Genomic DNA, 12,912 nt, shown 5'->3' with positions numbered 1-12,912 from the left:
GACGGGCGCCTTTTGCTGTCTCACAGCCCAGCTCAGACTTCAGTATGTGTCCAAGTGCCTGCACAGACGCGGAATTCCTCGGCCGCCGGAGCCCGCCCAGGGGCAGCACGCAGCGCGTACTTCAGCCGAGAGGGAGCCGCCCCGCCGACCGCTGAGCAGCGGGGAAGGCGAGGGCATAGCGACACCGCACCGCACAGTGCGCGTGTGGCCCGGAGCGGCGCGAGGGGCAGGCTGAGCGGTCCCCGTCGGATGGGGATGGGGACGGGGATGGGGATCGGGATCGGCACTGCCCGCCCCTCCTGCCGCAGCGCCCAGCAGGGGGCGCGCGCGCCCCGCGCGCGGCGTTGGGGGCGGGGCCGGCCGGGCGGTCTCCGCGCGCGCGGAGGGATCCACGGGCGGTGAGTGCGCGGTGGAGGCGGGCGCGGCGCGCGGCGGGGGTGGTGCGACCCAGAGCCCCCGTGCCCGTCCGCCCCTGCCCGCCGTGAGGGCGGGAGGGCTTCCCGCTCCGGGGGCGCGGGGGCCGGGACATCGGGAGCTTCATGCCCGCCAGCCCCTTCCGCTGCCCGCTGCCGCGGACTCGGTGGCGGCCGAGGGGCGGGCCGGGGTCACCCTGTGCCCCTCAGGAGTTTATTGCGGGTGCAGGGCGCCCTCGGAGCGATACCCTCGGGAGCGAACGGGAGAAATGGGCCTTCTCCAGAAGCCGCCTGTGCCCCGTCTGTCGTTCACGTGTGTTAGGGTCCCGGCGGTGCCGAGCCCTTCCGGCGCTCCCTCCGTGCTCTCCGAAAAGAGTGGGAACAGGCTAGGACATACCGTGCTTTCCTTACCTTCCACCAGGCCTCCTGACCTTACCTTTTGCATCCAGTGCGGTTTCCACGTATTTAGTAATTCTCGGAGACAGTTTCTGTTCTATGAACTTTTCTTGTGTTACTTTTGAGGCACTATGAAATTCAGTCACCAAGGGATTCCGTAGCTCAGCAACACCTTGTGTCATGAACAAGCTCCTTTTGATAGTGTTTTTGTTGTTGTTGTTTTGAGGTTTTGGGGCTTTGTTGGTGTTTTGTTTTTTCTTCGTTAAGACCACTGCAGCCTACATTTGGCCTTTTAATTCTTGCATTGGAAAACAGTGGTCCATCTGTGCCCGTGATGTTCGTGCCACTCATGATTACAGGCTTTGTCATACTCTTCAGTTACTCCTTCCTCATACTCATTGCCCTACAAAAGCTTTTCTAGTCTTTGGATGTCTCACTACGCTTCTTGAACCTTTTCTAGTTTCAGTATTTTCCCTGGGTTTTGTTGAGAGAAATAGACCACAACTGCTATTCAGTTTTATTCTGTGTGTGTTGGTAACTTGGAGCTCTTGGAGCTCTTTAAATTTCTTTGTAAATTCTGCTTAATTGTGTTATCAGATGCAATTCCCACGCAGCCAGGAGATTCGGGATTATGATACGTGATTCTCAAAAAACACATTATCACCACTGTTTGGTGGCAGCCAAGAAAAACACATCAAATGATAGAAATTTTTAGGAAAATAAATAGAATGTAACAGAAAACATGAAACAACAGCATAAACGTGATCACTCGTATCTTAGACATTGCGTAGAGTTCTAGTCTCCTCAAAAAAGGGTATATTAGAAGGATTCAACAAGGAAGAGTGAATGCATCGAAAGACTTTTGTCAACCCATCAGAGAGGGTTAAGACCCTTCAGGCTAGAAAAGAGGCATTTTGCTGAGGGAGGGAAGGGGGATGTCTTAGAGATGTCTGTGAAATGACACGTGGAGAGAGTGTAGGGCTCAACCACTTGCTCTTTTCTGACACACCAAGTGTCTGCACCATGTGAAGCGAGTGCATGCTGTCACAGCAAGAAGAGATAGTTATTCATAAAATGATTGATAAAATGAAGCTTCTTACCAGATGACGCTGTAGATTAAAAACTTCTATGGGAATTTAAGGGATACTGGACAAGTGTTTCTGAGAACTGCGTTCACAGAGTGAATCCCTTTGGATGCAAAAACAACTTCCTTAGTAGAAAATGGTTAAAGTCTGAGAGTATAGATTGGTGAGGTATTGCATGTATTCGCCTTACCTTAGTCCTTTTGAGGCAGTGGTTTTGGCTGTCTTCAGGATGGAATGACCAGTATCAACCCTTCAGGACACAAGGATAATTGTAACCAGCGCTTGACCTGAACTAGTACAGCTTTATCCTTAAACCATTTGCCATGGACATGAACAAAAAGTTATTCAGCCTTAATCCTTAAATGGAGCTGCCTCAGATCGGTGGCAGGTTGTCTGCAGACACAGCATGTGGATTCCTGTATATGATAACGAGCTCAAGCTTGAGCAGAGCGCAGTATCTTCCAGCTTTTGAGGCATCAGGGCACGTATCCGGCCTTTAGTAACCATTCCAGTCCCTCAGATCAGGAGTTGTTTACCTCCAGGCAGGTGGTTGGAGCCCCTTCCAGGTGATTTTCATTATGGTTGCACGCCATTGCCCAGCTTTTCTTGGTGTGTGCTACAAACACCATAGATGATGAGGTGCTTGTCTCAAAGACTGACTTGGGCAGCTTGGAAGAAATACAGACAGCTATATTTAACTCCATTTCATGCTCTCTGTCTTTAGATCCAAGTTACTCTAGAATGAGATCTTTTCTGAAGTTGCACATGTGCTTTTTATATTGTCAGTTAAAGATCTAAGGTGCCTACGATGTCCTCTTCCTCCCCCTTCCCAGCAGTGAACAGTGTGGCTTTCCAGTTGTATTTCTATTCCATGGCCTTTCAGCAGTCTCTCCTTTTCCCTCTAGCCAAGGGACATTTTATTACAATGAGATGACATCTTCAGGGTGCCACAAAAGAACGAGCATTGAAAACTGCTTTGTACACCTACCAGGTGGTATTTCCAAGTTGTGTGGGCATTTGGGGAGCCCTGCCTTACAGATAGGGGTTAGGCTGACGCAGCCTCTTTGGGAGAGAGATGTTAGAGTCACCTTTGGTGCGGTCTCTTGGTAAAAGTTCTGAAGCAGCAGTTGTGTACTTTACCAGGAGGGTATTTTTTGAGGTGGCTTTGTAAATATAGATCCCACCTCCTGCCTGCCTTTCCATGTATGAGAGGAGCTTCCTCTCGAGTAGTGCTGTGGATCTAGAAGGATCTAACTTCTGTAGCAAGCTGTTTGTTCTGTCTTTATGGGGTGAACAGTGGTGCAAGGGCATGTGGGGCACTTGTCTCAGCTCAGCTATGACTTCAGGTTTACAGACTCCTCTGGACAGGGGCACAGTTCCATTTGGGCATAGGGGCTATGCTCCTATGTGTGCATAGGGGCCGAGAATACTGTTTTTCAGGTGATCATAATTACAGGTGGAACAAATGTACTGGGGACCAAAGACTGTTAATTTTTCCTATAGCATTGACACTTGTGTTCCTTTTAACTTAAGGTGTTTTTTTCTTCTGTTTTAGAATTTGACTGTATAAGGTCAGAGTTCTCATACATGACAACTGGAAACTGTCATTAAGTAGATGCAGAATTCTTGTGTAGACGAGGCCTTGGAGTCTCCTGTGCTGCTATTATCTCTTTCAATTTTTTTTTTCTTTGAAGAGCTTTCAGTCTGTAGTGATGACATTTGCCTGAACAGTTCATCAGCTAATAAGAGAGAGATTGAGCTGTGCAGAGGGGAAGGGACTAAGGAGTCTGCAGGCACCTCCACCCCCTTCCTTCTGCCTGCTGCACTGTAGGCCATGTGGTGCAGTTGTAGTCACCTCACTTTTCCTGTCTTATGGATAGATCTGGCCCTTTAGAGACCAGTAGTATCCAAATTTGCCATTTTACTGTATGAACACAGTCCTGCCTGAAACAGTTCCTGTTCCACTGAATCTGTCCAAGCTTACCCCCTTTTTTCCTCCTTTCTTTTAGGCTAACTTTAATTTCACCATGAGCCTTATTTTCCTAAACTTCATGCACTGTTCTTGAGCTATTCTTGGAGATCTGATTTTTTTGTCATTTTGCTTTTTAATTGGGTGCATAATGCAATGCGTAAACTAAGAATTAATAGTAAAGAAGATCTGTCACTTTCCTACTTTTAAACCTTGTATTCATATTAGCACGAAGTTTTAGTGTAGGTAGAATGGCTGGATCAGCGCTGTATGTGTTACAAATGCTCTGAATCCCAGGGCATTCCTAAAACACAGCCCTGACCCCTTGTGTGGCTCTTGTAGGGAGTCTGCATGAGGACAGAGCACGGGCTGCTGATGAGGGACCCAGGGCCTGGGGCAAGCACAGATGGGTCAGTTGGAGCCCCAGCAGCCTTGGGAATTAAGAGTGTAAAGGTTCCCTCAGAGCCAGAGGCACTGTGGGTTTCTGTGCTTCTTCCCATCCTCCCCCAAATGTTTCAGGGTTGCTTCTGGACTTGAGAGCAGTGAACTGGAAGGGGTATAGAGGGGCTTTCAAACAGTAGAGCTGTCTCCCTTGAAGGATTTACAAGTCTTTTTCCTATAAACTCACTTTAATAGTCTTCTGATGTAGTTCTTAAGCACAAGAATGTTTTCATGCTAATGACCTAAGTCAGAATATGTGCATTCAGAAAAATATATTGAATTTTGGGGGTATTTGTAATAGATGTACAATATATTTCTACCATATGTTCTGAGTTACCTCTCCTTGCAACCTCACAGTTAATTACTGCTTAGTTCCTAAGGCTTTAATTTACAAACCAAAAGAAAGGCTATTAAAAAATAAACTGAAAAATTATTAATAGATAAAAGGTGTCTATGGGAGTATGCCTTTTTATATACTGAAACAATGGGAAATTCTTCATGAGCAATTTTATCTATGAGGGTTTCATTTCATGGGCATGGATTTAGTCCTTGCAAATGCCTTTGTGGCCTCACTGAACAGAAAATAAAGATTCCGGCTTTTGCCTTAGAAACTGAAACAGATGCAAAGTTGCAGCTCTTAAGTGTCAAGGTATAGATGTGTCCTTGCTTAGGGGATTATACCAAACCAGATTACTACACGTATCAGTCACTTAAAAAAAAAAAAAAAAGTTGTGAGTTAAGGAGTGATTTTAAGTTTTTGACATGTCCTAATGAAAATTAATTGTTGTATAGGGCCTAAAATGGATCATAGTGTTGTGTATTGTTAGAGCATTGGGGCTATAAACTGTATTATCTGTCTGAACTTGCAGTCATTTTTATTAAAAATACTTTAAATAATACATAATTTAATAATGTATTTCTTTTTAAAAATGGGGGGGGGGGGAATTATGATTTTGGTCTTACTAGGTAACTTGACTTCAAAATTCTCCTCTTGCTTGAGGCTAACACCATAGGTGGGTTTTTAGGCTCTGAATAATCCCCTGTTTTGCCAGCCTGGCCTGAGAAGCCAGCAAGTCAGTAAGCAATATTCTGGAAAAGCCAAGTGCTTCCCTCTTATCCCACGTAGGTGCACGCGGTGTCAGCAGAATGGCAGAGGAACTGTGTGAGTTACCTCACAGTGGCAGGTTACCGTATCCTTTCTCCAGCAAGCAGAGAGAAGCTGTTTTAGGAAACTTCATCTTGAAAGCTCTGCAGGAGTGGAAGGAAGGGTGGGAGGAGAGACTGGAGTTCTCATTGCAGTCCAGGGGACGGGGAGAAGAAAAACCCTGAGCGACTGTACTTGAAATGGCTCTCGTTTCAGGTGGCACACGGCTCTCAGTGGCTTCTGCATAAAGTCAGGCATACTCCTGGTTCCAGGTTCTGCTGAAGTCATTGCTTGTGTGCTGGTTCTGAGATGGGGTGCAGAGAAGATGGGTTTCTTCAGAGAAGAGTATTTCCCAGTTTTCTCCAGTAGTTTCCACGTGCTGGGTCTTTTCTGGCACTGTCGTTCCACGAGGTGGCACCGTCCCTTCTGGGGAGGACACAAACTCTGCTGCACTGCCTGGGGTCAGCAGGACTCAGGGACTCTGCGCAGCAGAACCAACATCAAGAGTTCTCTGGAAATGGCTGTACTTTTCCATTAGTATATACCATGTCTTTTTGATACAAGTCATGTCCAGGTTTTTACATGCAAAATGCACGAGTTTTCAGTGGAGTAGGGTTAGAAAAACATCTTTATGAGCTTCTTGCCTGCCTTTTTTTTTTTTTTTTTTAATGTTTCTGGCATTCAGAGGAATCTTTTTATGGCATGGAAGTTAAAGCCAGGTGATGCTGAGCTAGAATGCTAGTTTACTTCATTTTGAGTCAAAATTGTGTAACTTTGAGCATGGGGAGGAATGACCAGTAGCTATCATTATTTCTAGGAGAAAAGGGAATAATTTCTATGGGATTTTTCAAATCCACTAAAGGAGATTTTTTTCTGAAAGCTGACACATACAAGGTATATATGGATTCAGGAAACCAAGAACTGTAATGACAACTTCCCTGTAAGAATACAAACCAAATCTGTGTCGTACAGAAAGGGAACAGTGTTGCTACTGTTCCTGAATTCTCTGTGGAGGCATGTTATTTCCCATTGGCCTCTCACTGATTTAAGACCACCTAAGTAGAAGGAATATGTTTTCTTTTGTTAGGAAGTTCTTCTTTTTAGCTGCATTGTTGGTGGAAGTTGTTTTACCTCAGGAGAATATGCTGTTATTAAAAGCATTCATCATTGAAAAGGTTGATTTAATTAATTTTTTTTTTGGTTGACATCTAGAAAAATGGATGATGATGACGATGACATTCCCCAGCTTTCATCCCATACGTTGGCTGCCCTCCAGGAGTTCTATTTGGAACAGCAGCAGAGAGAGGGCATGAAGACCACCCAGGGGTTTAATCAATATTCCATTGGCTCAATAGAAGAAGATTGGGTAAGAAAGTATAAACCTGGATGAATGAAGCACAGATAGAGGAGTAGCCTTTACTGATTTTCTTTTGTGGATGGATAATGAAATGAAATTATAAAGGGGAACACTCAAGATGTTCCTATTCATGGATGGTAACACTGTAGGGAGATTTGTTTTACTATTTAATCTGAGTATAGTTGTCTGTTCTACATGTGGGCAGGGGGTACAAACTGAAAGTACATGGACAGGGCATAAAGCTGCTGTCAGAAACATCTGTCTCTTCTGGAAATTTTAACTCCACTTTGGCATGTGAAGGTAGTAAAGACTCCTCCCTGAGACTAACACAGTGTAACCAGATCAAGTGATCTTTCCTTTAATTTCATATTTCTCTCTGTGTTTTATTTCTTTGTTTTTGTGGATGGCTGTTTTACTGCTTGTTTTTACTTGTGACAGACTGACTTTTGATTTTTCTCTGGATTGTTTGTTTGTTTTTTTCTCTTCCTTTTCCTGATCCCCTCTGATTTAGCAGTTTTCTCCTTTATTTCCTTCCATACTGTCACTTTTTAAGTTCCTTTTTCTTCTTCTGCTAAAGTAACTCAAATTAAGAGCACATAAGTATTGTGCATCTGCACATGGGGTTTGAAATAGCCTTGTCAGTGGTTTGGATTACCTGGTTTTCCTGGCACTGCCATACACGCTTTGGAAACATGTGGTGTGAGCTACCTGGATTACAGAAGTAGAAAGACTGTCAGGAAAATAGTTACTTTTCCAGCTTTGCAGTTTGTGAACTGGGAAGTTGCTGTGGATTTTGGTTTTCTTCAGTTATGACTGACCACACCTCACTGTACATAGCACAGTCAGAAGATTTGATGTTGTTTGTCATTGTGCATCATTTCACAGCAACTGAGCCAGTTTTGGTACAGCGATGAAACTGCGTTGTGCCTGGCCAAGGAAGCAGTTGTGGCAGCTGGAGAAGGTGGCAGGTAGGTTTTAATAATGGTGTTGTAGATTTAACATGTCTTTTCTGTAAATACTTTGTGTCTACTACATAGACAGAGCATGCAGTTTAATTCATTACTCACTGTACTTCATCTTTGTTCATCTGCAGTATTGCAGAACTGCTTTGCTGTTACTTAGTTCATAGTTTATTCTGATCTTCCCACTTACCATTTTACTGAATGTTGTAGGCTGTGGAGGTTGAATAGGTAATGGCTTAAAGTTATTAAAGTAATTAGTTGTTAGAATGGAGAAAGAATAGCTTACATTTTGGGCACTAATATTTAAAATGTTTATCCCAAAGCAGCTGTGAGGACTGGTGTAGGGGTTTTGTCGCTCTTGTTTGCCTTTTAAATCAATATTCTAAGTTACTGTGTCTTTTTCAGGATAGCATGTGTTAGTGCACCGAGTGTGTACCAGAAACTGAAAGAACTGGATGGTAAAGATTTTTCAGTGTGTATACTTGAGTACGACAGAAGGTTTTCTGTATATGGAGAAGAATTTATCTTCTATGATTACAACCAGCCTTTGAACTTACCTGAATATCTCCTGCCACACAGTTTTGACATTGTAATAGCAGATCCACCCTATCTGTCTGAGGAATGTCTTCAGAAAACTGCAGAGACGATCAAATACTTGACAAAAGGAAAGATACTGCTTTGCACAGGTATAACTAATAAAAATATTAGGTCCCCATAAGGATCTTTTTCTCTCTCTCAAAAGACAGACTCACTCACGTGAGAGAAATACTAACTCTATAATACTAAATTATCATTAATTTAAGGGGCAATATGTATCCTAAGCTTCTTATTTGAATACGTGAGTTCAACCTTTGTTTGAAACTAGAGGCAAATGATTTTTAATAGGACTTTTAAAAGTCAGCTTTTTTTCTTATGGCATTACAAGTTTTACTGAATTTTTGAAGAATTATAAGATCATCCTACAAAGTTCCAGAAATATTTTTTCCTTGTAATTGCAATGGTTGAAGTCAGGGTATGGCAAAACATAGGTGCAACTTATTCTTGATATCCTAGGCACTGAAATACGTCAGGAGGAATTAAAAACCAGTGTTAAAACAGTGAAATTAAATAACAAGATAACTGTACTTGCAGGTCCTTCTTTATGAAGATGCACTTGCTGATTTAAGAAGTGATGTGTATCTGCCTTAGTCATGGCATTTCCTAAACTGTATTGTTATTACAAGACATCTGAAGACATCCAGGAAGCTTTTTCAAAAAGCAAAGGACAAAAGCTCTTTTTCCATACAACTTGAGGGAAGTCAACCAAGCAGGCAAAGTAAACAAAAAATTTAAACAATACATGGCCATAGAAAGTCTACTTTCTGGTTTAATTGCTCATGGCAGTCACGCACAAGGGTGGTTCTCCCTAAAATGGGTAGGTGGTCCTTCAGTTTACAGAGTTTGAGAAATACTGCTCAAGAAGTGATTTCTCAGTGCCTAGCTGCGGTTTATTTAAGTGGAAGAGTATACGTAATCTGTTTGCATTTCCCATGGCTCCCTACCGTTTAACTTCCTTGGTATGTAGCAAGAAGACTGAGTTCCAAGTTTCTTTTATGCATAAAGGGCACTGATACCCTCTGCCTATGTTTATGAAAGTTTTCGGAAATTCGTTTCCTTGGGGTGTCTTCCATTCTTTTAGATTTATTGTAAATTTCTCAGTAGATTAAGTTGTTAAGGGATGCTGACAGTGTAACTACTTTAAGCCTTCCTTCCTTAAAAAAAACCCAGGCTCTGTTTTTGTGTATTTGTGAGGAGCTACTAAAAAAACTCCAAACGTTCTGTTACTGTTTTTCTTATTGAATACCAATTATTTTTGCTGCAGGTGCTGTCATGGAGGAACAGGCAGCAAAGCATCTTGGTGTGAAGATGTGCAAGTTTATTCCAAAACACTCGAGAAATTTAGCCAATGAATTTCGATGTTATGTGAACTATACTTCTGGACTGGACTGATTCTCATAAGAAGATCTACAGCCTTTTCAGTCAAGCTGCTTTCTGTTTTTTATCAGTGACTCCACAGTTCTCAGTGCTGAAAATATTCAGCTCTGAGTACGATTTCCTGGGCTAGCTTTAATGAACATGTGCTTTAGCCTCTGTCTTTTAAGTGAGTAAGCATTTGCAGCTACTGTGTTTGTACCTTAAGTATTAGGTAAATGTGGACCAAACAGTGCATGGGCTGGATAGAAGTTCCTGGATAACAGGAGCTTCTCAGTCTGAGTTCAATTCTAACCAGTACCTTTTACAATTCAGAGACTTTTTTGAAGTGATTTTAGCTTATAACAACACATAGGTGCTTGCTTGGCAGACATCAGAATTGTCATTGCAAAAGAACTTGATACTTCTGTAGTAATGTTAGTCCATTAAATCTTGAATAATAATGGCTCTGATTAAATAAATTGCCTGCTTTTTAACAGATTTCAATATCAAACTAAAGATGATTTACAGGTATGTCAAGTTTATAGTTACAAAAACTGTTTGGTTTTTTCCAGTTGCCCACTTTTCTTTCTCTCCTGCTCCACGGTCAGCAGCAGAGCAGCAGAACAGAATCCTCTTAGAAATCCCTGAATCTTACAAGGCCACTGAGGAGTAATTTAATGTATTGATAAACTCCCACTGTTTCAAATGGAAGATTTTATATACAAGGTTTGGACTATATTTCAATCAAAGTAGGTGACACATTAGAAAAATTTTGCTTTCAGGTGGTAGACATTTTTGGTAACTGGGAATTTTTAAAGTTGGTTTTGACTAACTACACTACTAATGTATTTTTGGGTGAAAGTTGGTTCATAAATTCCAAGGCACTCAACAGTTTATAATCTATAAATACACCATACAAAACACAAGTAATTGTCTTTATATGCCATATTGTGTAAAAGGCTAACAGAAATGCTGCATCTACAAAATGTATCACCTAAAATGAAGAATGGAGAAATTTGTTTTGCAGTGGGAATAAACCTAATTAAACTTGTGAGACAGGACCATTTTATAAATAAATAATGGCCAGTCTTCGCGAGCGAAGATCCGGGGAAGGTCTTTACACCTTCCAGCCTGCGCATTGGATTTTTTAGGTGAGACACAGTGTGCGCGGAACTGAGCCCACCCTTTAATCCTAAGGTTCATCTGCCGGGGCCAAGCGAGCTTGGACGGTGGCAGCGAGGTCCTTAGGATGTAGGTGGGCTAACGAGCCCCACCTGCCTGGGAGTGGCCCTGACCGGGAATCGAACCCGGGTCTCGGTGGTGATAGCGCGGCGCCTTTACCACTAGACCACCAGGGGCTCATGGACCGTTTTATAAGGTAGAGGTAACACACATGTTTCTGTGCATTTCTGCTGTTTGCATGCGGATTTTCCCATCTGGTTGAGTAAACAACTGAGCAGGAATAATGTAGACGGAATATAATCCTCTCTCAGTGCTCAGAGTATCGTGCTGCCTGAGCTGGGCACAACAGTGGTTCATAAATACCCATCCAAGCCACTGTAGCTCTCTTCCCCATTTTCCAAGAAATCTGTTTACTTCCTAAGGCTTTTCCCTCCTCACACTTTACACCTGCTGTTCCTGAGTTTCATTTTAACAGTTTTCTTACTCTTTTGTGGCCTTGGCTTCTGTCAGACAGGTAACAGGTTTGTGAAACAAGAGAAGTGCAGCAGAGGCAGTGCTTGCAGGAGAACAGGCACCAAACTCTTCTTTCTAACAGTCTCTGTGAGCCCATGGCCAAATACAGTCATGCCTTTCAAACCAGAAGCCATCCTTGCTGCTGAGCCAGGATCCCCCCTGAAAATGCCTGTCCACAGGTGACATACAGCTGGGTTTAGCTGTTTTCCTGGAGGCTTCACCATCACTTTTATGTGGCCAGTTTAAAAAAAAAAGCAAAGCAGAGTGTTAACTGCGTGGCTATTGGCACAAGTCTGTACTTCACAATTGTAAACTGGTTTATTACCAAGCAGATGGAGACAATGAAGGAACTCATGAAACTTTGTTTATAACTGTGTGGAGGTTTCAAGGAGGGCAGGTATTGGGAACAGATTGGCAGAAGGGAGGATATTCTTCCCCTGCCATCCACCTAAATTAGAATGTGCTGTTCAAATTGAAGCTTCACCTATGTTGCTGCTTTGCTATTAATTCCTTCAGTTGTTTGCTTTATTTTGGTAAATGTGTGTTGCTGGGCTCTCTACGGCAGAATCAAAGGACGATTTTGCTAACTTCATCAGAGACCTTACTTAAAAAAAATAAAACTGCACCGTTCAGTTATACCAAGAAATTCACTTCCAAGAAAATAACTGCTGCTTCTCAAATGTAGGTCAGACAGCTTTGAAAAGAGTCACTGTGAAGATGCACAGTTATGAAAATGAGAGTACATATAAATCTGTGCAGATGCACTCAAACAGAGCAGCCTGTTGTCCACCACCTTCCCTCTTAAAAGCCTGGTGAGTGCAGGCAGCTGCCGAAGCAGAGCTTGACTGGTGGCACTTACAGACTTCATCAGTGATGGAAGGTAAACTATTTTTTGTCCAAATGATTCCAAGGCAAGAATTATTTCTAAGAAGGTACAAGTCACAAAAATTCATAGTGAATTTGTGCTTTGTGCCATCATGGTAACATTAAGAAATACTATGTGACAACAAAATCTCTCTTCTGTACTAGGATTATGAATAAAAACATCAGTGTCAAGTAGTGATTGATTTTCCTTACTGGTGATGTCTCATGGATGGACTTTTAGTTGGAGCAGACTTTGGTAGAGTGTTAGCACCATGCTGCTTTTCCAGTGGCGTTTATCACTAGAGAGTCCTGTGCTACAGCCACTTACCTTCAGTAATGGGCACTGTGCCCATTACCTCTCAGTGCCCTGCTGTTGGTATGGCTGGGACACTTGGCAGAGAAAATGTGCTTGTGCACAGGCTAGTTGCTGTAGGGGAAGAGAATACACTGCAGCTGCCTGCATCTCACCCCAGATGAGAAATGAAATGTTTCTGGAAATGCAGTTGCATGAGGTCCAAGGTACTGCTGCCAATTTCTGCACTTCTGTTAAAAATGTCACCCTCAGCTCTGGTGTTGCACAGGTAGCCCATCTCTACCACACACACAGTTGCTTCCACCCCCGTGCCCGTGCCT

The 12,912-nt window shown here is 43.0% G+C and overlaps 1 protein-coding gene across 2 annotated transcripts; it reads left to right on the top strand.

Moving 5' to 3' along the window:
- The first annotated feature begins 348 nt into the window (after nt 1-348).
- On the top strand, nt 349-10,771 carry EEF1AKMT1 (EEF1A lysine methyltransferase 1). Of its 2 annotated transcripts, none has more exons than XM_050333601.1 (5): nt 349-398; nt 6,661-6,814; nt 7,691-7,773; nt 8,173-8,453; nt 9,629-10,771. In XM_050333601.1, the coding sequence occupies exons 2-5, from the start codon at nt 6,665-6,667 to the stop codon at nt 9,754-9,756; spliced, it is 642 nt and encodes a 213-aa protein (XP_050189558.1). In that variant the 5' UTR covers nt 349-398; nt 6,661-6,664; the 3' UTR covers nt 9,757-10,771. The 2 variants fall into 2 exon arrangements, with proteins under 2 accessions (XP_050189558.1, XP_050189557.1); XM_050333600.1 differs by lacking the exon at nt 349-398 and adding an exon at nt 5,984-6,167.
- The last annotated feature ends 2,141 nt before the right edge of the window (nt 10,772-12,912 follow it).

This window comes from Myiozetetes cayanensis, unplaced genomic scaffold, assembly GCF_022539395.1.
Source record: "Myiozetetes cayanensis isolate MyiCay16 unplaced genomic scaffold, myiCay2020 scf5-8, whole genome shotgun sequence".
Taxonomy (NCBI): domain Eukaryota; kingdom Metazoa; phylum Chordata; class Aves; order Passeriformes; family Tyrannidae; genus Myiozetetes; species Myiozetetes cayanensis.
Note: the sequence above shows the minus strand (reverse complement) of the source record. Positions and strands in the feature narration are given on the sequence as shown.